Source organism: Camelus dromedarius, chromosome 17, assembly GCF_036321535.1.
Source record: "Camelus dromedarius isolate mCamDro1 chromosome 17, mCamDro1.pat, whole genome shotgun sequence".
Classification (NCBI taxonomy): domain Eukaryota; kingdom Metazoa; phylum Chordata; class Mammalia; order Artiodactyla; family Camelidae; genus Camelus; species Camelus dromedarius.
Window position 1 is genome coordinate 33,607,983 of NC_087452.1, and position 21,678 is coordinate 33,629,660.

Genomic DNA, 21,678 nt, shown 5'->3' on the forward strand with positions numbered 1-21,678 from the left:
GGGCCAAGGAGAACCATTGTAGGGTGAGTACAGCAGGTGGCAGGCAGACTCTGCAAGCAGGACAGCCTGAGACTCGGGGCTGGGCCTAGTGAGGGTCCTCAGGCTCACAGGGCTTTGCAGCGCCACAGGCACAGGACAGAATGCAGCCTTTGCTCCCAACCAAAGGCTCCTTCCTCCAGGAAGCTCCATGGACACCCTGTGGGGCCCTGGCCAACCCCTAGCTTATGCCTCTGCCTTGACTCAGGTATCCAGGGCCTGGCACCAGCAGATAGAAATGAAGGGGCAGAACATGGTGTTGGGACAAGGCTAGAGATCAGGGAGCTGGCTCAGAGGGCAAAGGACAGTGTCCTCACTTTGCATAAGCTGCCAGCAGCCTGGGAAGATGCTGCCCCTTTTCACTGTGACCCATGCAGAGTGTTCAGGATCAAAGGGCACATGTGGAACTGGAGAGTAAGGGAACTTGAGTGTCCTTGCACTGAGAAGAAGCAGGGAAACAGAAACCACATGGGACAGACAGGGAGTTTGGACCCAACATCAGTCCAGGACTAGGGCTGGAGGAAGTGGGAAAAGTCTGAGAGAAACTTAGAGCAGTGGGCAAGGGCCCCCAGCCTGTAAAACTGGATACTCACTCTGGAGGCTGGGTAAATTGGCATCCTCAGGTTTGGTTTTCAGCAGGTGTGGCAACCGAGTATAGCGGTACCCGAACCCACAGCCCTAGGGGTGGGGTCAGTGGGAGGTCAGTGGGGCAGGGCAGGGCACCCCTCCCTCATCCCCACCAGCCAGTTACAGCCACCCCGCCTCCAGCCAGGCTTACCCTCCAGAGCCGCACCAGGATCCAGTTGGTCTGGGCCCAGGGCCGCTGCTCATAGGGAGCCAGGAGGCTCCTCACCATGGCGATGCGCCTGCAAGGGCAAGGGGTGGTCGGGCACGTGGTAAGGCTGGGCATGGTGCTGTGCAGGCCAGAGTGCATGCCCCCTCCTGCCCCTGGGCCCCAACTCACTGCTCCTCAGGGATCCGCTCCACAGCCTGCAGGGAGTTTGGGTAGCACACATAGCTGGCCAGGGCCTGCATCAGTGAATCACGGATGTCTGCCGGAACAGGCCATGCCTCAGCAGGACCAGGCATGAGCCCTGGTCCCCATGCATCACTCCTACCTGGCTGGCATTCTACACAGAAAATAGCCAGCCAGAGGTGCCACCCCGTCCCCATCCCCCGAGCCCTCTGTAGGGCACCTCACCAGTACCCACGATGCGTGTGTCGGCAAAGTGTTTGGCAAGGATGGCAGCCAGGCGGGTCAGGGTCTCTTCGTAGCCTGCAGAGTTGGGTAGTAGGAGCAGCTGACTAGGAGTATAGATTCCAGGGGCAGGCACATCCCTTGGTGGGTTGGCTTGGGTAGCAGGTCCAGAGCTGGCTCCAAGGGCCAGTATGAGCCTAAGCCAGCATCTGAGGACCTCAGGCAGGGCATTCACTAACAGCTGGCGAGATGCTAAGCCACAGACTCACTACAGGGGTTGGGCGGGTCCCAGTGGGAAGACAGGTTCTGGTAAGAGTTCTGCCCGGGCTCAAACCCACCTCAGCACACATATCTTGAGCAGTCAAAGCCCCTGGGGCACCCAGAGCTCTACCTCTTGAGAACAAAGCCTGCATCTAGGCCTAGGGCAGGGCAGGGGGCCTGACAGCTCCCAGCCTGATCCCGACATCAACTGCCAAGCCCAGCCTGGAATCAGTGGTCTGCAAGAAGCCCAGACTCCTACGTGGCCACCAGCAGGGCTGCCCACCCCTTGCTGTGATCTGCCTGGGATGCCACACCCCATGGCCAGTGCCAGGGCGGCAGGATGAGAGGCCAGCTGGCTCCTGGGCCCCAGCAGCACCAAGAAGGAAGTGAAAGCCAGGGCAGGGCGGGTTGACCCCACACCCTGTACTCCATTTTGTCTGTTTCCCTCCCAACACCAGGGAGGAGCTGTTGGTTGTGGCTGCTGGTCCTAGAGCAGGGCTCTCCACCCATTGGGACTTCTGCAAATTCTTACTTGATGCTGGGCAGGGCAGAGTAGGACTTGCCTCACCTCCTTCTCACAGGGATGTGTGCTGCTGGACCATGAAGGCTCAGCAAGGCTGTAAGGGCTCACTCCAAAGACCCCCTTTTCTGCCCCCTCCCAGCCTGCGTGGCCCCATCACCTGGGAGCTCCTCCACGCTGTGCACGGGGCCAAAGTAATTCTTGAGGGCGCTGTAGCTGTTGATGGCCACGCTCAGGTAGAACTCAGGCATGAAGGCAAAGAGAGAACCCGTGCGGTCGCCATGCTCGATGGTCCGCAGGCAGACGCGCAGCAGCCAGTAGATGTCCTGCATCTTCTCCTGCGGGAGACACATGCACGCTGCTGGGCTGTTCACAGGAAGGGGCACGGGGCACGGTCCCGTCTGGGAATTAGGAAGGGCCTCCCAGGACTACGACATGAGAACTGAGAACTGGATTTCCAGAAGTGGGAGCAGTGGCTCAGGCAGGGACGATCAAATACTGGTCTGGGCAGGCAAGAAGGGCCACCCAGTCTGGAGAGGGTAGCACTACAACCCAGACCAGAACTCTGATTTGCATTTTTTTTAAGGTACAGAAGGTTTTAAGTGAGAGAGTGTCATGTGATCAGAAGTCTGTGTCAGAACACTGCCCAGAGCAGAAGGGGCTGCAGGGGCAGGTGGGGACAAGGAGTGAGGAAGCAACAGCCTCATCCAGGCCCAAGACAGCAAGGGGACTGGATGGTCAGGAACGGGGATGCACCAGTGGGCTGTGGGGACAAGGGAATGGGCCCACATTTCTGGGGAGTGATGGGCCCTACATGCAGGTCACAAGTACCAGAGGGGAAGCAGGCCTGGTGCAGGGCAGAGAGCATGTGGCTTAGGATGTGTGGAGCACGAGGTACCTAGTGATGTCCCCAAAGAGGTAGTGTTGAGGAGGCAGGTAGAAACTTGGTCTGGAGCTCAGAGAAGGTCGTGGGAGGGCCAAAGGCAGCGTGACTGCTAGTGGACCAGAGGCCACAGAAAGCAGACAAAATCTGCCAAGGGCCCTGTTCCTCACAATATAGGTTCCAGACAGTCTACTGGGATCCCACAGAAGGGCCCAGAAGGGGTCACCAACCAGAACCAACCAACCCTAGGCCCCAGCCCAGACTCACAACACCCACATCTCTTGGAGTGGAGCCGGAGCATTGGGACCTTCCACCAGCTCTCTGCTGTGCTCTCAAACCTGAGAACCCATGGAGATGTAATCAAGAAGTCAGAGGGTGGGCCTGGGAGTACACATAGGAAGTGAGCCAGAAGGCCTGCGGGGAGCCGGCGCCAGAGAAGACCAAGTCTGGGGATGACAATGGCACTGATGCAGCCAAGGGACCACTGAAATGGGAGAGGAGACGTGTCTGCAAAGGGAGAGGGGTGAGTGCGATAGAGACCTCGTAAGATTATTTCAGAGCAGAGGATCCTGAGCTGGGCCAAGAGTGAAGGGAAGATAAGGAAGCTAAAACACACAGAAGGAAGGAGAGAGTGGCAGCTGTTAAGCAGATGTGACATCAGGGAAAGGCGTCGTGGGCTTTTCTTTCACTAATGGGAGAAACGAATGAACGGGAGGCATGCACTGATAGCACTGAGGATGCAGAAGAAACAAAGGCAGTTCAGGGTAATTAAGGCTGTTACTACCAAAAGTGCACAATCAACATACTCAACGGTGAAAGACTTTCCCCTCAGAGCAAGAACAAGACAAGAACGTCTGCTTTCACCACTTCTATTCAACTTGGTATTGGAAGTTCTAACCAGAATTAGGCAAGAAAAAGTAATAAAAGGGAGGGAGGGAGTAAAATTATCTGTTTGCAGATGACATGATCATGTAGAAGACCCTAAAGACGCCACCAAAAAACTGTTAGAATAAAGGAATTCAGAAAATTTGCAGGATACAAAACCAGCAAATCAACTGTTTCTACATACAAGCAATGAACAATCCAAAAAAGAAATTGAGAAAATGATTCTATTTACATTAGTATCAAAAAGAATTAAACAGATGTGAATTTAACCAAGGAGGCGAAACACTTGTACACTGAAAATTACAAAATGTTGTTCAAAGAAATGCAAAAAGGCACAAACAAGTGGAAAGACATCTTGTGTTCACGGACTAGAAGACTTAATATTGTTAGATGTTAATACTATCCAAAGTAATTTGCAGTTTTAATGCAATTGCTATGAAAATCCCAATGGCTTTTTTTTTGGCAAAAAGAGAAAAATTCTATTCTAAAATTCATATCCAATTTATATCTCAAGGGACTCCAAACAGACAAAACAATCTTGAAATAGGACCAAATTGCAGATCTTATACTTCCTGATTTCAAAACTTATTGCAAAGCTACAATAAATCAAAACAGTGTGGTACTGGCATAAACACAGACATATAGACCAATGGAGTAGACAGGCCCCCCAAACAACCCTCACACACATGGTCAGATGATTTTTGACAATGGTGCCAAGGTCGTTCAATGGAGAAAGGACAGTCTATTCAATAAAGGGTGCTAGGAAAACTGGATAGCCACAAGCAAAAGAATGGCATTGTACCATACCTCACATCACATACAAAAATTAACTTGAAATAGATCAAAGACAAACTTAAAAACTATAGAACTCTTAGAAGAAAACACAAGAGAAAAGCTTCAGGACCTTGATTTCTTGGATACAACAACAAAAACAAGGCAAGGAAAGAAAACAGATAAATGGACTTCATCAAAATTTAAAAATATGCATCAAAATTTTAAAAGTGCATCAAGTGACATAATCAACAGGGTGAAAAGGTGACCCCAAAAATGGGAGAAAAATATTTGTAAATCATAATCTGATAAGGGGTTAATATCCAGAATATATAAATAAAAAACAACCCAATAATAAAACAGCAAATGGACTTGAATACATTTTTCTCTAAAGAAAGATATACAAATGGCCAATAAGCACATAAAAACATCCTCAGTATCACTAATCATTAGGGAAATGCAGATTGAAACCACAATGAGACACCACTTCACACAAATTAGGATGACTATTATAAAAAATAAAAATTATAGTACCAGGTGTTGGCAAGGATGGGAAGAAATTAGAACCGTGTGCCCTACTGTAGGGAATGGTGCAGTCCTATGGAAAATAATGTGGCAGTTCCTCAAAAAACTAAAAATAGAATTACCATATGATCCAGCAATTCTGCTTCTGGATATAAACCCAAAATAATTGAAAACAAGATGTTGAATAGGTATTTGCACACCCATGTTCATAGCAGCATTATTCACAATAGCTCAAAGGTGGAAGCAACCCAAGTATCCACAGATGGACGAACAAAACAGGGTCCATACATACAATGGAATAGTAGCCTTAAAAAGGAATGAAATCCTGACACGGGCTACAATGCAGGTGAATCATGAGAACATTATGCTAGGTGAAATAAGCCAGTGAAAAAGATTCCACTTATAGATGAGGTACCTAGAGTAGTTAGATTCATAGAGACAGAAAGCAGAATGGTGGTTCTCTTCAGGGACTGAGGTGGGCGGCGGGGGGATGGGGAGGTAGTGGGGAGAAGTTTCAGTCCTGGGAGATGAAGGTTGCATGGCCATGTGAATATACTTAACACTACTGAACTGTACATTTGAAACAATTAAGACAGTAAATTACATATTGTATTCCACAGTTTGAAAAAATGGTTAAAGTGGTAAATTTTATGTTATGTACATTTTACCACAATTTAAAAGGAAGAAGATCTAGAGATGGGAGGATGAGGTTCCTAAGAAGACGGTGTGGGAGGAGGCAGCAAGACTGCCTTGGGAGGTGGACAGGCAGGAAGTCCCGGCGGTGGGGAGGAGAGGAAGTTCCCTGACAGTGACCATCTTGGTGAGGCTGGAGCAAGGTGGTCTGCGGCAAGAGGGAACAGAGGGGTCAAAGGTGGAGGAGGTCTGTGTTGGGCAGATGCCACCAGGGGAAAGAGCAAGTAGAGGTGGCGAGGGAGAGATGAGACCAAAGGCCTTGATCACCCAGTTATGGGGGAGGGGCATGCCCAAGAAGGTGGACAGATGCCCTGATGAGGGCACCTGGGACGTCCCAGGGTGCTCACTAGTTGAGGCAGGTGGGGACATGAAACAAGTCTGGTGGGTTAGGGCCTGGGGGGTCAAAATGTGGTCATAGAGGGACCAAACCACCTATCCGTCTGCCACTCAAGGCTGACTGCCCTGGGAGAGCAGACTCCGCTTTCTGATTTGCTATTGAGCATCCCTAGTGTCAAGATGGCACCTGGCATCGTCCGGGCTCTGGGCACGTTATTAAATGAACAAGTGAGTGAATGAGTGAGGAGGGACAGGCCAGTGGCCTCAGGAGTGGGAGATGAGCCAGAGAAAAGCAGATGCAGAGAGTGACGGTGAGGCTAGGGAGAGGCCACAGAACCCCTGATGCACTGGGAGAGGAGGAGCAGCGCAGGAGGGGAGGCAGGAAGACAGACTGTTCCTCGTAGGGAACCACATGGGGAACTGGGGTTTAAAAATGGCATCTGCTTAAGTTTATGGGACATGAAAAGTTCAGGGGATGTGGCAATGGGAGAGGCAAGGAGAGGCGTGCACGTGCCAGAGGCCTGAGAGGGCAGGGAACATCGAGGGGCCGCACAACCCGCACAATCTGACTAGTCCGTGGGCTCGGGGAGGGCAGCTGCTGCTGGTCAAGGCCACACCTGCTCACCTGGGAGTAGACGGTGGCGTGGACCCAGGCAAGACGGCGACTCAGGTGATCCAGCTTTTCTGAGAAGACTTTCTGGCTCTTGGTCAGCTCCGCCAGGATGTCTTTCCTCTGCCACCAAAGAAGGGAGGACAATCAGGACATGGCCCCATGCCCAGACCCAAGGCAGCCTTGCAGGGGCCCCACTGGTACCCGGGGCAGGCCCGGCTCCACTCTTCAAAACCTCCTCGGCCTCTGACCTGCAGGTGAGCCTGAGCAAGACAGGGCACGGGTGCCTCTTAGAACGTGGAAGTGAGATGCGGCTGGGGGGCGTGAGCCGAGCCACTGAGTGGGACACTCCAGGGCTGCCCTGCTAGAACTGCGGCTCCGGCCAAGCCCAGGGCTCTGTGGACAGGTAGGGGCCAGGGGCTGCTAGGGAAGCCCAGAATGGGCACATTTGGCTCTGCCTGCCAGGTAGAAGAGCTACAGCCAAGGGGCTCCAGGGGAGTTGGGGAGGCAGGCCCTGCTTCCTGCTGACTCCGCAAGTGGCTGAGGAAGCACTCAGGGTCGAATCCATAATTGATGAGGAGAGTGACTGTGCGTCAGCACTTAGTAGCCTGGGGTGGGGACACTTAGCACAGACCAAGGCTGGCTAATGGGGCTTAGGTCGTGCCCAGCCCTGGTGCCAACCCCACTCTCACTGACATGGTCTGGCCAGGTTGTGGGTGCGGACGAGGAGAGTGGCTAGGAAACCCTTGAGGCAGGGGCAGGGCAGCAGATTTCCCTCACAGACTGCCCTGGGGACCACAAGCCAGCAAGCTGCCCTCTTCAACATCCCCCCCGACAAAGACCCACTTGCCCATCTACCTTACCCCCTTGGGGCACCGGCGGAGCTTGTCCTCCGTGTCCCTCAGAGCCACCGCGTACTCATTGACATCATCGGACACACCCACCATCTAAAGCACCAGATACCACATGTCTAGGGTGACCCTTGGACAGCTCATGCAGGTTTCTCCAGCCTGGACCCCTGCCCCACCAAACCCTCAACCTAAGGCCCAGGACAGCCCCCTCCCACAAAAGTCAACCAGGTCAGGCCCAAATGGCACTGGCAGAAACCAGTCATGCTGTGGCATATGCTTGTGTGCAGTCATACAGGCACCCGACACGTGTGCACGTGTGCATCACACAAACACGCAGAACCATGACACGCGCAGGGACCAGTGGTGTGAGACCTTGCCCAGCTGCTGGTGAACGCTGAGGTTATACATCATGACAGCACCGTCCAGGACTTCCAGCAGGGAGTTCTCGGTGAGAGGCTGCTCAGGCTCCTCAGGGGGCCGCCCCAGCAGCAGGCCCTCATTCCAGTGGCTGCCCTCGACTAGGGAGCAGGAGAAGGGCAGGGTCAGAGGCAGGGGCAGGGTCACTCCAGTTCCCTAAGCCTATGGAGCTGGGATGGGCCTCAAAGCAGGAGAAGGAAGCCCTCTCCCCCAGCCTGAGCCCAAGGAGGGACCTGCAGGAAAAATGTGGAGGGAGGGGCAGGGAAGGTGCTGCATGCCAGGACCTATTTCTAGAGCATCGATTTCCTGCCTTCAGAGTACACTTCCCACGACCTTGAGACACTGCCAGGCCACAGGACCAGGAGGGAAGGGGGTGGATTCTGGGTTTGTTCAGGGTGGGGAGCTACACAGGGCAGAAGCATCCTTCAGTGCCATGCCTGGCCCTGCCTGGCACCTACTGTCCTCACGGGTCCTCTGCTCTGCGCTCAGCGTGCGGACCTTCACTTTCTCCGAGGTGCTCAGAGGCCGTCGGGGAGTCATCAGGCTCACAGCTGCTGTGCTGAGGAAGCGGTTGGCTCGGCCCAGGGTTGGAGAACTGAGCCAGCCGGGCCGAGGCAGGGGCAGCGAGCCCCCTATGGCCAGGGCCTGCATGGGGCGCTGTGGTGGAGAGAGGAGGCCAGACGCCACTCAGCTCCCCGGGACCTGGGGCCCCTTAGGGCTCCCTGGATTCATGGAGCTGGGGAATGGGACAGTGAGAGAGCACCGGCTGGCTGGGCAGGAGGCCTCGCAGGGCCCCATTTACCACTGAACCTGCGCCTCACCCTCCACCTACTCCAACCCAGCTTTCACTTAGCATCCCAAGGCCCTGTGTCTCCCAGGGACTCTGTGGCAGGAGGCGTTCCCCACTGCATCCCCAGCAATTCATGCCTCCACCTACAGCAGGGGAACCAGCCTGGTGAGAAGCTCCTAGCCTGCACGGAAGGGGAGATGGCCCCGTGTGACACCCCTGCCCTTGATAGTGGGACAGCCCAACACGAAGCCCCCTGCCCGCCCCTACCGCGGCACCTGGGCCGCAGCCGGGGCTGGCTCCTCATCCTCGTCCAGGTCATCCATGGTGGCCGCCTGGAGCTCCAGTGGGTCGATCAGGATGTTGGCCTTGGTGGCAAGGTCATCTGGGAGGAATGGCAGAAGGGCTCTCAGGCCAGTGGAGGGGTGAGGGGTCACAGGTGGAACTGCTCAGGACAGCGAGAGGGCACTGGCTGGCTGGGTAGGAGGCTCTGCAGGGTCCCATTTACAACTGTGCCTGGGCCTCCACCCCTCTACTCCAACCCATCCTTCATCTTCCATCTCAAGGCCCTGCGTCTTGCAGGGTAAGTCCTGCTGAGTGAGGCAGGAGGCATTCCCCATCACACCCCATCATTCCCTCTGTCTTTATTTCCATATCCTCACACTCTCCAGCGCCCCTCTACTTCTCTGACTGTTCCACTGTTGCCTTCCTTGTCCTGCCCCCAACACAGAAGGAGGTCCAGAGCTGCCCAGGCCTCTCCTTGCCTCACTCCAGGCTTCATCCCACCTTTACGCTGACAGCCAAACCCACCATCTCTGCCTCCAGCCCAGGCTGTGGTCCTGGCTGCGTCACTGGAACCTCAAGCACATCAAACTTGTCATCTCCTGCAGCTCCTCTCCCTGATGGTGCCCCATCCCCACAGCCTCCCTCCCCTTCACCCGTGCCCTCCCCACTTCCTGCTACCCGGACAACCGGCCTGTCCCCGTGCTCGGCCCTTGCACTCCACCCTCCACACCGCAGCAGCCAGAGGGAGCTTCCTCCCACACAGACCCCTGACCTCACTCCTTTACCCTTAAGACCTTCCAAAGCTACCCCTGCCCTGGAAGGAGCCTACACTCTCTTTGCAGCTCCCAAGGCCCTCAGACTCTGCCCTTGAGACCCCTTGCCTCTCACTTCCTCTCCAGCACAGCAGCTGCTTCTGTCTCCAGGCCAGGCTGGGCCATTTCTGGCACTGCTGCCATTGCTCACACCGTGCTCTCAGCCCTCTGCACCGCGGCCACTTGAGCTCAGGCAGCAAATGCACACAACCCCACCGCACCCCTCCCCAAGATCCCATGGTTCCCTCCTCCACCCGCACAGCTGCCCCCTATTTCATTACAGGGCTCCTAGATGTCCTCTGGGGCGGATGCACAAGGGAAGGAATGGATGGACCCAAGACCTGAGGCAGAGTGGCCCATCAGTCTCCTGTGGAGCAGGGTGAGACTCGGGCGCCCTCTGGTGGACACAGCGAAACTCAGCGCTCACAGCGGAGATGGCTCAGGGCCTCCCCACCCTGCCCGGCTCACTGCCCACGGGCCTGCACGTACCTTTGAGGGTCTTCCGAAGATGCGAGAGGAGGCCTCCAAGACGCTGTAGGTCGAAGTAGTCTACCTTGCCATTATAGAAGACTTGGGGAGGGATGTAGGCCTCTGCAATGAGTTGGGAGGCCCAGCCAGCAGTCAGAGCCCAATAGGAAGACCCTCCGAGAGGCCCCCCCTCTACTCTGGCTCAGTACAGAGGGTACCCAGGCCTTGGCCTCCTGCCTGACTAAGCTTCCCCTACCACCCCCACCCTCTACCATTTCACCTCAGTGCCAGCAACTGTATAGCTTAGGAGGAAGGGGGCATTCTTGGCTGCAGGTCACTCAGGGGAGAGCCAGAGAGGGCCCTGATCCAGCCCCATGGGAGACCCCCCCAACCCAGGCTCCCACTGACCCTTGAGGACTCTCTCCCACACAAACACAGGACCCCCAGCACCTCAGAGCCCACCTAAGGCATCCCTGACAAGGGACTGCTGAGGGCTGGGCAGGCAAGGACTAAGAAAATGGGCCAGTACAGGACAGGAACCTGCAGGGACCATCAGAGCAAACACGGGCTCAGCAGTCGTAGAGTACAGGGTACAGGGCTCCTGCGACCCGGTGGGGAGGACTCAATAAGGCAGGAGGCCGGGGCAGCTTCCGCCAACCCCGCCCTCAGCCAGCACTCCACAGCAACACCAGGGACTGCCCTGTGCCTGCCTCCACTCAGCCTCTGACTCAAGGCCCGGCCGCACTCACCCTCACTGAAGGACGCACGGGGGTTCGAAGCCTTGTATTCATCCCAGTAGTGGCGCAGGGCTGAGATCAAGCGATGCAAAAAGCAGACCATGTACTCGGGTGGGCAGAGCATGGGCATGTTCTGCAGGTATAGGGTGGAAGACACTCATTAGTGCAGCCCAGAGGCCAGCCCACTCCTCGTCCAAGGCCCTGCCCCAGGACCCTGGGCTGAGTGTGGAGGGCAGCGGGACAGGGGAGGAATAGGACTAGGCAGGGATGAAGCAGGCGGAGAGGGGCCAGAAGCCCAGGTGCAAATGCTGTGACACAGCCAGGGGGCCGCGGTGGGCTGGCCTGGTGGATACCTACCCCCCGGCCATTGGCATTCTCTTGCAGAAACTTTCGGAACTTGGTCAGGAAAATGTACCTAGAAGCTTCACCCTTCAGCGGAAGGAAAAAGGAGGCTGGGATGAGCTGAGGATACTGACCCCAGACTGGACTAGCTCAGTGTCCTGCCCTGCCCCAGGCAGCCAAGCTAGCCCGGCCTGCTGGGTCTCCAGGAACAGCCTGGCACTCCTTCCCACCAGGGACCCAGGCAGGGGTCTGGGAGTCAGTCACTCACCCCATTTTCATCTTTATTGTTCAACAGTAGCTTTAGGATCTGGACCTGTAGTTCTTCCACCACTGAGGGTTGAGTAGGGTAGGGAACAGTACAGCCACCTTAGGCAGGGCCTGGCCTTCAGGCTCCCAGGGATGGGAAGGGGTAGCAGGTTTAGACCAGGGCTCTACCACCAGGGTTCCCTGAGCCCAACCTAAGCACAGGGACTACAGGTGCCCCCAAGTACGTGTGCACACAAATCCTCCACCCCCTACCCAGTGCCCGAGGCAGGCGGCTGACCTTCAATGCGCTTCTTGAGCCTTTGGCAGCCCCGTTCATAAGCGCGCCGCCGGAGCCGCTCCTCCGCTGTCTCATCCTTCACCTCCTTACTCTCTCTGCCCTGGGCAGGGGCAGGGGCAGGGGTAGGGGGATGGAAGCCGGCAAGACTCAGCCAGGGCTTACCCAGGTCTACGTCAGACAAAAGACCCCTACTCCCTCCCCCAGAGCAGGAAGGGGCCTCACGGGCTGAGTGCCAGGCAGCTCAGATACCCTGGGCTGGCCCTCACTGTGACCGCGGCCCACCCCACTCAGGTCTGCCCACCTCCCTGCTGGAGCGGTGGGGCCACCAGGTGGTGGGGATGAGCTCCTGCAGGCCAGCCTCCTCCACACGCAGGGGGCTCTTGATATAAAAGAAGACAACGGACCGGAGCACGTCGAAGCTGGTGGTCGTCAAGGAAGAGCTATGCTCACTACAGATGCCCCACGCCCCCTCGTGAGTCTTCCCTGGGAAGCCCTCCCAAAACCTGCCCACCTCCGGGTGTGCCCACCATGGCTCTCCCACTCCCCGGGGTGCCACTGCTGCTCTGTGCCCGTATCCCTGACGGTGAACCTGGAGAAAGAGCTGTGGCCGTCAAACCCCCAAGCCCAATTCCCAGCAGGGACACAAGAAAAGCTTGTCACAGGAACAGATGACTGTGGTACAGGCTGGAGAGAGGGCCCAGCAGCCTCTCCATTGGTTTCTGCCTTTTGGAGGCTGAGGACCCCAAGAGAAAAGACAGCAGCTAGCACAGGCTTTCCAGCCAGGGGCCTGAAGCTCTGCTCTCCCTCCTACTCCTGCAGTTCTCCACAGTTTTGGGAAACAGGAGCTGACTCCTTAAAGATCTCGTAGGAGCCCTCACCGTGGAATCAGATAAAAGTGCAGCGCTTTGGCTGAAGAGGGTAGGTCCTGGCAGCACCCCCATACCTCCGTGCAGCTCAAGAGCCTGCAGCCATCTGGAAATCCCTGCTCAGGCTGGCCAGCCAGCTGGGTCCTTTGCTCTACCCTCCCTGCTCTGGAGAGAAAGTGCTGGGAAGGCTGGGTCTTGGAACAAGGACTCACATCTTGGGTGGCTCTGTCCTCCTGAGCCTCCACAGGGACCCGTGGCCAGAGGCACACCACCCTCCCTGGCCTCTGCTGACCCCAGAGGGCACCACACATTTGGCCTGCCTGGCAGCAAGGGGAGGATACAGGACGTTGTTAAGCAGAAATTTGCGGGACTTCTGATGACTCAGGATGGCGATAGTGAGCCGCAGGTAGCGGATCTGTGGGGAGAGGGTGCTCAGAATGGGCTGGGGAGGCCCAGGGAGCTCAGGGCAGAGGCTGGAGCTCCTACCTGCAGGCCCAGGTCTGGGACGATGGGTGAGAATCGGTACAGCCGCAACAGGGACATCATCAACTGCTTGAGGCAATCTTGTACCTCATAGTCCTAGAAGGGGGAGGCCAGGCTGCACACCTATGCTGAGGGCCGGCTCTGGGAAAGCCATCGGTGGGGCCTTCTCCAGCACCCTCCCTGTACCTCCCCCATCTCAGTGGAGGCTGACATCCCAGCCTGGGGCCTGAGGTCTGACGCCTCACCTCCATGAAGAGCCACAGAAGGTCCAGGACCTGGTGCATCACAGAATGCGCCTGCGCCTGTGCAGGGGTGCCTGCCTCCACGATGCCCAACATGAAGCTCACAAGCACAGCCTCCACCAGGTACACCTGGCGCTGCACCGAGGGTGGGCACTGGTGAGGCGGTGGCCTTCTGCCCCACTCAGCGTCCCCCTGCCCTGGCTGGTGGCCAAGGACTCTTGGGCCCCTTCAAGCAGCCTCAGGACATAGATGAGCCCTTCCAGGGTCTGACTGAGACACAAGAAAGGCCACTGTCCCACAGCCCTCCTGGGGCTTTGCACATGCAGTTCCCATGGCCTGTGATCTCATCACCCCTTGATCTTCTTTCCAGGATGTCCCCTGACACCCTCAGCTGGAAGCGTCTCCTCATTCCCTTGGTGACATTTTTGAGGCCTGAGGCGCCCGACGGGATGGTTCTGTCACATGCCTCAGCATCCCAGCCCCCAGCACAGGCGTTTCTACCGCGGCCTGCCCCCCACCACACCATGGCCCCTCACCAAGAGAGGTGCGAAGTGATGGAAGATGTGGGCCAGTGTGAGGAGGATGGTGGGCTGTCCCTGCAATTGCCACTCAGAGATTTCCTTTTCCACCAGCTGCCCTTCCTGTGTATGAAGGAGGAGGGAGGATTGTGAGGGGCAGAGGGCAGTGGCAAGCCCCCAGCTCAGCTGGCCCAGACTCTGGCTCACCACGGGGTCCAGTTCCACGCTGAGCACTGCCCGGAAGCAGCCCAGCAACTTCTGCGCCCGCATCAGGTCAGTGCACGGTGGGTCCTGCAGGGGCCGGTAGCCCGCCACCGGGTAGGTGCCACAGAGTTAAGCCAGCAATGCCTGATCTGTGGCTCAGAACACCCACCCCTCCCTCCAAGACCCCTGGGGCAGGGCCTGGTTCACACCACAACTCTCCCACTTCTCTGCGGAATGAAACTTCTCCTGCCGCTTCACATTCATCTGTCCAACGGAAACAGTAATGGTACCCACCTAACAAGGTTGCTGCAAGAATCGCCCTTGGCACCTGCCTAAGCTGTACCCTACTCACTCCTCATGGCAGCAGGGCCCACCACCTGCTCACAGAGCTCCTGGAGCAGGGAGCCCCCAGTCCCAGCTTCCCAGCAGCCCACAGTCTTTTTCACAAAAGGATATCGCAGGGGACGGCTGCCAAAGTTGAAGGCCACGGACTCTTTGAAGGAGAGGCTGATGGCTGGGAAGTAGGCCATGCCCAGACCCCTGGATAAGTTCTCAAAGGCGGTGCCCAGTGACACACCATTCCTGGAGCAGAAGGGAGGGCCTGTGAGCCATTTCTAAGAAGAATGTGGCCGAAATGGACCTGTGAACCGGCCTGTTGGGGCTGCCCACCCTTAGGTGACCAAAACCAGCCTGGCCCCCTTCCAGGGTCCAGGAAACTGAGGGCAGCTTGGGGAGGCCCCAGAGGCCAGGCCTGTGGATAGAGGCAGGAGACTCACAGGCAAAAGGACAGAGTGCCATCATCCAGGTCGATCAGGCAGCTCACGATGTCCCCCGCTGCCCACGCCTGCCAGGGGAGGAGGCCTTACAGATGTGCAGAAGCCCAGCAGCCTGCCCACTCTGCCCCCAGAGCTGTGTCTCCACTACCACTCAGGGGAGACCGGCCATAAGGGCAGAGGACCTGAGTCCCATCCCCTCCCTGGTGCCCTACACTCCCTCACAGCTGCCCAGGGGTTCCCACCAAGCTGTGGGGATGGACACAGGGCGCGTGGGCTGCAGGGGCTCCGCCCTCACCTTGCCGTAATTCGTCGTGGTCACATTCCACTTGCGCACCCTGTTGCCGTCGTAGGCATAGGAGTTGTGTGTATCTCCAACCCCCTCCTAGGGAGAAGTGTCCATGAGGTCTGAGTGAGGTGGAGGGGGCAGAGCCAGAGCCTGCCAGCCACCAACCTTGAACCCTCATGGCTCTACAGAATGGGGCTGATGCTCTGAGGGGAAAAAATGAGAGCTGTTTTGGGCTGGGTTGCCCTGGGATGGGGTGGGACACATCCCTCCTCCAGAAAGCAATCCAGGTTAGGGTGCTGAGCAGACCCTATGTGGGCTGGGATTGGGGGGTTGCCTAAGCCCCGAGGAGGCTGGGTGCAGGGGAAGGTCTCCCTAGGGGGGCCCCTCCCACACGCACCTCCTGATTGAAGCGGCAGTTGATTGTGCACCAGCCAATCTGCATGAGCCCCTGGGAGGAGATGAGCACCTCGTAGACCCATTTCCCTGGAAAAAGGTACGTCAGACCCAGCAGGGAAACAAAGACTGCCTCCTGCCTTGGGTCTGGGCCCTCAAACTTCCTTCCAATTCCCCAGGCCACAGCAGGGCATGGTCTCACCTTTGTACACGCACGTGGTGGAGCGGATAGTACCGAAGTTGCTGTGTCCAATGACCTGGGTGAAGAGCAGGGGCGGTGAGCGTCCTCCCAGGCACACAGGGTGACTCCCCAAGGGAGAATAGCCCCATCCCAAGTCAGCTCGCCTTGGTGGTGGTGCCCGTTGTAGTCCACGCTGCACTGTGCCTGAACATGGCAGGAGGGCCTAGGCCTGTGTCAGGAAGGATTCTGGGCCAGGAGCATGAGAGGAGGGGCTCATAGTTGTTTTGGGAAGACCTTGGGGCTGGGGTCACACCAAGAGGGTTTCAGGGCTATGTTAGGAAGGTTTGGGGGCCAGGGATGCAATCGGCCACATCAGGAAGGGTTTGTGGCTACAGCCCCATCAAGAAAGATAGAGAGAGAAGGGCCATATTAGGAGGATCTAGGGGCTGTGTCAGGAGGAACTTGGATCCGGACGCTTTGCTCTCGCTCACCCCTAGGAGGTCATCATCCACCAGAAGAAGCCCCTCGAAGCCACCTGTGTGGTCCAGGACCACAGTGGATGGACCAAGCCGCCCTTCAACCTGTCCTGAAAAGGAGAGAGGTGGGTGTGGGTTGCACACGGCCCAGAGTCTGACAGATGCAGAGTGCACTGAGCCCCCCAGGGCGGCAGCCCCAGGTCCCCTAGGGCCCAGCCCTGGCTCCCCAACCACATTCCAGAAGCTATTACATACCCCGGCTCTCTTCATTCTCATTGTCCACATGCAACAGCTGCTCCAGATGCTCTGGCAGGTTCTGGAAGTTCAGGAGTTTCCTGGGGAGAGTAAGAGGCTGCGAGGGGCCCAAAAGTCCTTGAAACCAGCCAGATGACACAAACCCCTCTCCCATTCCCTTTCCCCTGAGCCTCAGAGAATGGCTACCCAGACTCCAGAAAAAGGGTTGTGCCAGTCCCAGATTCTGGCATGCTGGGGGTCAGAAGACTGGAATATCTGCTAAATTAAAAATTATGACCAATCCAATTTGGTGCACTTCAGGACTATTAAAACAAGGGGGGCGGGGTGCCTTTCTAAGGCTTAATCCCTTCATCTATAAAAATGGAAAAACAGCTGTCTGTCAGAGGTGCTATGAAGATTCCAAGGAATAATGCTCCCTGCGTAGCCCATAACCTGCCCACTCTTGAAGGTGGGCGAGGAAGGCTGGGAGAAGTGCTGATGCCCAAGATGGTCAGTACCAAGATCATCCAGTCCAGTCCTTGAACCCTGGTGTGTGGTCCCAGCCAGGGAAGCCTGTGTGTTGACCCAGACACGTCCTGGGAGGATGAAGAGCTCAGCCCTCTTAGCTGCTGGCTGGCTCGGTCCTGTACTCACCTCTATAGGAGAGGAGAGCACACGGCCTGCCACCTGCCCCAGCCAAAGGGGCTGGGAAAATCTGAGTGACTCCCTTATCCTCCCAGCACACATGCCCAGAGGGAAAAAGGCTCTGTCTAATGTCGGCCAGCTCAGTCCTGAGTTCAGCTGCTAAGAATAGCAGGGAATTGGGTGTCAGTAACTAGCGGGGATCAAAGAGCAGAGGCCTGATGTCCATCTGGATCCAGTCCACAGACTGCTGGCACCCATTCTTCCATCTCTAATCCTGGCTCCAACCCCAGTCATCCTCCTACAGAGTAGGCCCTGGAAGGGGGCGTTAGGTGGACCAAAGCCCCAACTTTCTAGCAAGCTAGCTTCGACCCGGCACAGGGGCCAAATGTTCCCCTGCCATGAGCTACTAATGATCTGGAGCTGCAAGAAGTGGAGATACATGAAGCCTCCCACCGACTCCTGCTGAGCCCCAGGTCAAGGCCAGGGAGCACTCTTGCAAATGGGTGCCAGGCCAGTAGCATGGAAAGCTGTAGCCAACCTCATCTCTGAATACCCTATTGGGTCCGTAGATAAAGGAGGCTTCCTCAGCAGTATTTCTTACAGGCCCACACTTGGAAGGGCTGCTCTAGTCTTGCGTCTGCTCTCAAGAGCAGTTATGGGTGGCCAGCCTGAGACTCAAGCCTCACTAGGTGCCGGCAGCATTGCCCATTTGGCCAACCCCAGCACTCGCCTGCCCTTTCTGGACTGCCTAGATTCCAGCCCAGGACTCTGCATCCACACAACCCTGACTAATGGCTCTGCCACCTGCTCTCCCTCCTGGCAGCCATGGCCCCAGTGGCAGCAGGATGGCTTCTGGTATCATATGAGGTAGGGATCAGATGGCCCTGGGAACAGGCCAGGACTAGGGTTGGGGTGGAGGTGGGTAGCAGCCCTGAACAAGCAGAAACCCTCGGCCGTCACAGCTGCTTAAATGGAACAGGCAACAATGCTGCCCTTTGTGCCCACCCAGCGGGCAGAGGTTGTGACAGACCAGCCCTGGCTGGCAAGGGGGCTGAACTATAGAGACCCCCATGCCTCACTGCAGGGAGGAAGAATGTACAGGTCCCACTGGAGAAGTAATTCAGCAACAGTCTAAAGAGTGATTGCAGTTCAAATACTCCAGCCACATGATTCCAACCCTGGGCATCCAAACAGCATTGTTCATAAAAACAAAAGCTCCTCCAAACCAGGACAGCGCTCAGGGATACAGCAGACTCCAGGCCCTAAAAGATGCCCACATGCCCCAGCCACTGTAATACAGAAAAATCTGTAATGCAGAAAAACACTCAGAACACCACCTGGTAACAAAGATAAGACTTTCCTAAATATTTTTGGAGGGACACGTTCATGGGACACATCTGTGGCAGTGATGATTTCACACGTTATCCATATTAAAACTTACTGGATTATATACTTTAAATACATGTAGTTTACTGTATAAATATTCCTCAATAAAAGTTTGTTTTAAGGAGCTGAAATTGACAAAAAGTTTTAACAAACTTTCCATACAGCACAATCCAAACTACATACATCTTGATATAAAGGAAACAGAAAGGAATCACACTCAAATGGTCATGTTAGCATAAGATGACAGATGCTTCTTCTTTGTCTGTTTCTAAGTTTCTGCTAAAGTGCACCTGTAACTTTGACATAAGCTAAACTTAAATATATTACATAAGCAACGAAAAAAGCTGGTAGGGTCTGTGCTTCATAGATCCAAGCAGAGGCTACAGAGGGCCAGGGTGGGGCAGAGGTGAGGGCAGGTGCACACTGGACCAGATGCTGAGTGGGGAGTACTCAGGTGTGAAGTGCTATGATGAGTGCTGAGTGCACACCACTACGCCCCTACCCTCTGCTCCATCCTCAGAAGGAAGGTACTAGCACTGCCAGGGGAAAAGAAGAAGCGGGGTCCAGAAGGCAGACTCTCTGGCCGCAGGTGTCACAGCCAGGAGTAGCAGAGTGAGAATGGAGCTCAAGCCAGCCTCCCCAGAGCCCAGGCCCCCTTCCCTACAATGCCACCCCCAGCCTCTGGTCTGGTCCCTCAGGGAGAGGAGGGGCAATCCCCCGGGCCATACCTGCTGGTGGCTGCCGTGGGTGCCCGATCAGGAGAGGAAAAGATGCGGTGCAGGTAGTCATTCAGTAGCTTCTCATGCACGATGCCTGGGTCACAGATCAGAAGAGAGGGAAGGGACACATGGTCAGTGTGGCTCCCAGCTTCTCGTGGCCCCAGAGACTCCTGGTCCCAGGTCCAGGGGTCAGAGAAGCAGTCACATTGGGTACCCTGCTCCATGGCTGCTGTCAGGGAAGAGCTGGCTCACAGTACAAGGGGTGCAGCAAAGCCTGAGACTCATTGGACCTGGGACCTTGCCACCTCTGTCTCTTCCTCCTTCTTCCCTCAACACAAGGAGCCTCCTCCCAGCCCTGCAAGCCCTCACCTGCGACCCTGGATTTCTCCGCATCTGAGGTCAGCCTGTAGCTCTTGCGGGAAAAAGACATGCTGGCCCCTTTGGATGCCATCTTTCATCGTTTGTGGGCAGCCAGTGGTCCTGGGGGCTGAAGCAGAGGCAAAGCCTGTCTATTCAAAGCTAGTCAAAGGCCCTCACACTGACCTCAGTCTTGGGGTGTCAGGAGGCTTGGGAGCAGGTGAAGCCAGTGCATGCACGCACGTGCGGGCGCACACACACACACACACACACACACACACACACACTAATCCAGGGCACAGGAAAGCAGTGGCCTCCAGCTTCCTACACAGGGAGGGTGAGTCGGGTTCTGGGCCCATGTTACAGGGCCCCAGCATGTCCCAGGGCTCACACAGGGCCTGACACAGAGCAGGTGGTAGATATATGTTTGTTAAACTAAATGAAATGCCTCAACCCAGTGGGAAATCAGATCAAAGTGTCTAAAGTGAGGTGGCCTAGGGGAAGAGCCCATGTATCCTTCTCAGTGGTAAGCCACACTGGGTCCATATCTGGAAGAGAGAACCCAAACCAAGCCAAGTCCACTGTCCAAGGCCTTGTCCATCTCCAGCCACAAGTCCTGCTGACACCCAAGGCCAGGACCCCCTTCCTCAGTTCCAGGATCATCCCTTCTCTATTCCAAAGGCCTGCTAGCTTTCCTTTTCGCACTTACAGACAGTCTCCCACCCCATCACAGCATCACCCTTGCCCATTCAAAGACTCCACTGGTCTTCCCACTGCTGTCCATTCCTCAAATATCATGGTGTTGCTACAGCTGCTTCAGAAGCTGCACTAAATTGCTAGTGCCAGCCTCAAAGATCTAGAGCTGTGCTGTACAACACAGTAGTTACTAGCCACATGTGGCTACTTAAATTTGAATTAAATTTCTAAAAATTTAAAAATCAACTTCTCAGGCACTCTCCCATCTGAGTGAAACAGATCCCACTCTGTCTATGGAGTGTGTAACTACTTTTACTTTAAATTAATCACCTAACCCCCAAACCTCGTGGCTTTTCCCTTCTGAAAGAGCCTAAATAAGTCTACCTTTACTCAAAAAAAAATCAATTTCTCAATTATATTAACCACATTTCACGGATTTTGTGGCCAGTGATTATGAGACAAGACACCGAACAAAAAGAATATTTCCATCATCACAGAAAGTTCTATCAGCTGGTTTAGAGCCTAGCCCTCGAGCAATACCTTAGACAGCACTCTTTTCTCTTATCTCACCCCAAACAGGTCCAGTGCTCCCGCCACACACCCTTGCTCACTCACGGTCCGCACCACGCCTGCCCCTCGGGAAAGTGACTTCCCACCCTACCGCCCACCGCAGGCAACCATGACCGCTGTCCCTCTCACTCCAGAACAGGTCCAGGACAGGTTAGACGTGGTCGCTCATCTGAGGAGCAAACCTTCCATCCACCCCGGGTGTCAGGTGCTGAAGACCCAGATGAGAAGTAGATTTTGACTTTGCTCGGGGGCTCCCTGCCACGTCGATCCTGTTCAGCCGCGCAGAGGAATCAGGGCTCAGAACAGAACCGACCCCATCTCGGAACCCAAGGACGTGAGGGTAGCGCTGGTCTCTGCCAAGTCGCCCCCGCCCGGCCCCAAGCTCCGGAGGCTCCTCCAGGACAACTCCAGCCCGGAGTCTCGCACTTTAGACTGCGACTCCCTGAGCGACGAGCACCCTCGCACTAGACAGGCCGAGGCCGCAAGGCGAGCCGCGGGGACCCACCCCACCCGGAGTTCAGCTGCCCCTCACTCACCCCTAGTGTCGGCCGCGGCGTCCCGGCTCACAACATCCGCCCAGCCTCTCGGCTACGGTGTCCGTCCAGGGCCAAACCGCGCGCCCGCCGCGCAAGCGCATTAGCCTGCGCACAGCCTGCGCACGGCCTGCGCACGGCCTGCGCATGGC

At 56.1% G+C, this 21,678-nt stretch overlaps 1 protein-coding gene across 6 annotated transcripts in view; it reads right to left on the minus strand.

Annotated features, from left to right (window-relative positions):
- RNF123 (ring finger protein 123) overlaps window positions 1–21,678 on the minus strand; it is a 34,319-nt gene that overhangs the window by 6,288 nt on the left and 6,353 nt on the right. For 2 of the 6 annotated variants that reach the window (XM_031470327.2, XM_064496534.1), the window contains exons 1-31: window positions 21,530–21,668; window positions 19,740–19,857; window positions 19,380–19,464; window positions 16,642–16,721; window positions 16,402–16,496; window positions 15,932–15,986; window positions 15,734–15,819; window positions 15,346–15,432; window positions 15,051–15,118; window positions 14,731–14,856; window positions 14,278–14,392; window positions 14,089–14,193; window positions 13,556–13,687; window positions 13,314–13,406; window positions 13,169–13,242; window positions 12,263–12,380; window positions 11,962–12,061; window positions 11,686–11,747; window positions 11,433–11,504; window positions 11,088–11,208; window positions 10,360–10,461; window positions 9,052–9,158; window positions 8,445–8,643; window positions 7,942–8,087; window positions 7,582–7,665; window positions 6,734–6,841; window positions 2,176–2,353; window positions 1,238–1,312; window positions 1,001–1,088; window positions 815–902; window positions 630–714 (exon numbers count right to left, since the gene is read on the minus strand). In XM_031470327.2, coding sequence (XP_031326187.1) covers window positions 630–714; window positions 815–902; window positions 1,001–1,088; window positions 1,238–1,312; window positions 2,176–2,353; window positions 6,734–6,841; window positions 7,582–7,665; window positions 7,942–8,087; window positions 8,445–8,643; window positions 9,052–9,158; window positions 10,360–10,461; window positions 11,088–11,208; window positions 11,433–11,504; window positions 11,686–11,747; window positions 11,962–12,061; window positions 12,263–12,380; window positions 13,169–13,242; window positions 13,314–13,406; window positions 13,556–13,687; window positions 14,089–14,193; window positions 14,278–14,392; window positions 14,731–14,856; window positions 15,051–15,118; window positions 15,346–15,432; window positions 15,734–15,819; window positions 15,932–15,986; window positions 16,402–16,496; window positions 16,642–16,721; window positions 19,380–19,464; window positions 19,740–19,821 — 3,016 coding nt within the window. In that variant the 5' untranslated portion in view covers window positions 19,822–19,857; window positions 21,530–21,668. Of the gene's footprint in view, window positions 1–629; window positions 715–814; window positions 903–1,000; window positions 1,089–1,237; window positions 1,313–2,175; window positions 2,354–6,733; window positions 6,842–7,581; window positions 7,666–7,941; window positions 8,088–8,444; window positions 8,644–9,043; window positions 9,159–10,359; window positions 10,462–11,087; window positions 11,209–11,432; window positions 11,505–11,685; window positions 11,748–11,961; window positions 12,062–12,262; window positions 12,381–13,168; window positions 13,243–13,313; window positions 13,407–13,555; window positions 13,688–14,088; window positions 14,194–14,277; window positions 14,393–14,730; window positions 14,857–15,050; window positions 15,119–15,345; window positions 15,433–15,733; window positions 15,820–15,931; window positions 15,987–16,401; window positions 16,497–16,641; window positions 16,722–19,379; window positions 19,465–19,739; window positions 19,858–21,122; window positions 21,420–21,529; window positions 21,669–21,678 lie in introns of those variants that run through there. The other 4 variants (XM_064496533.1, XM_031470326.1, XM_031470329.2 and 1 more) reach the window with 3 other exon arrangements.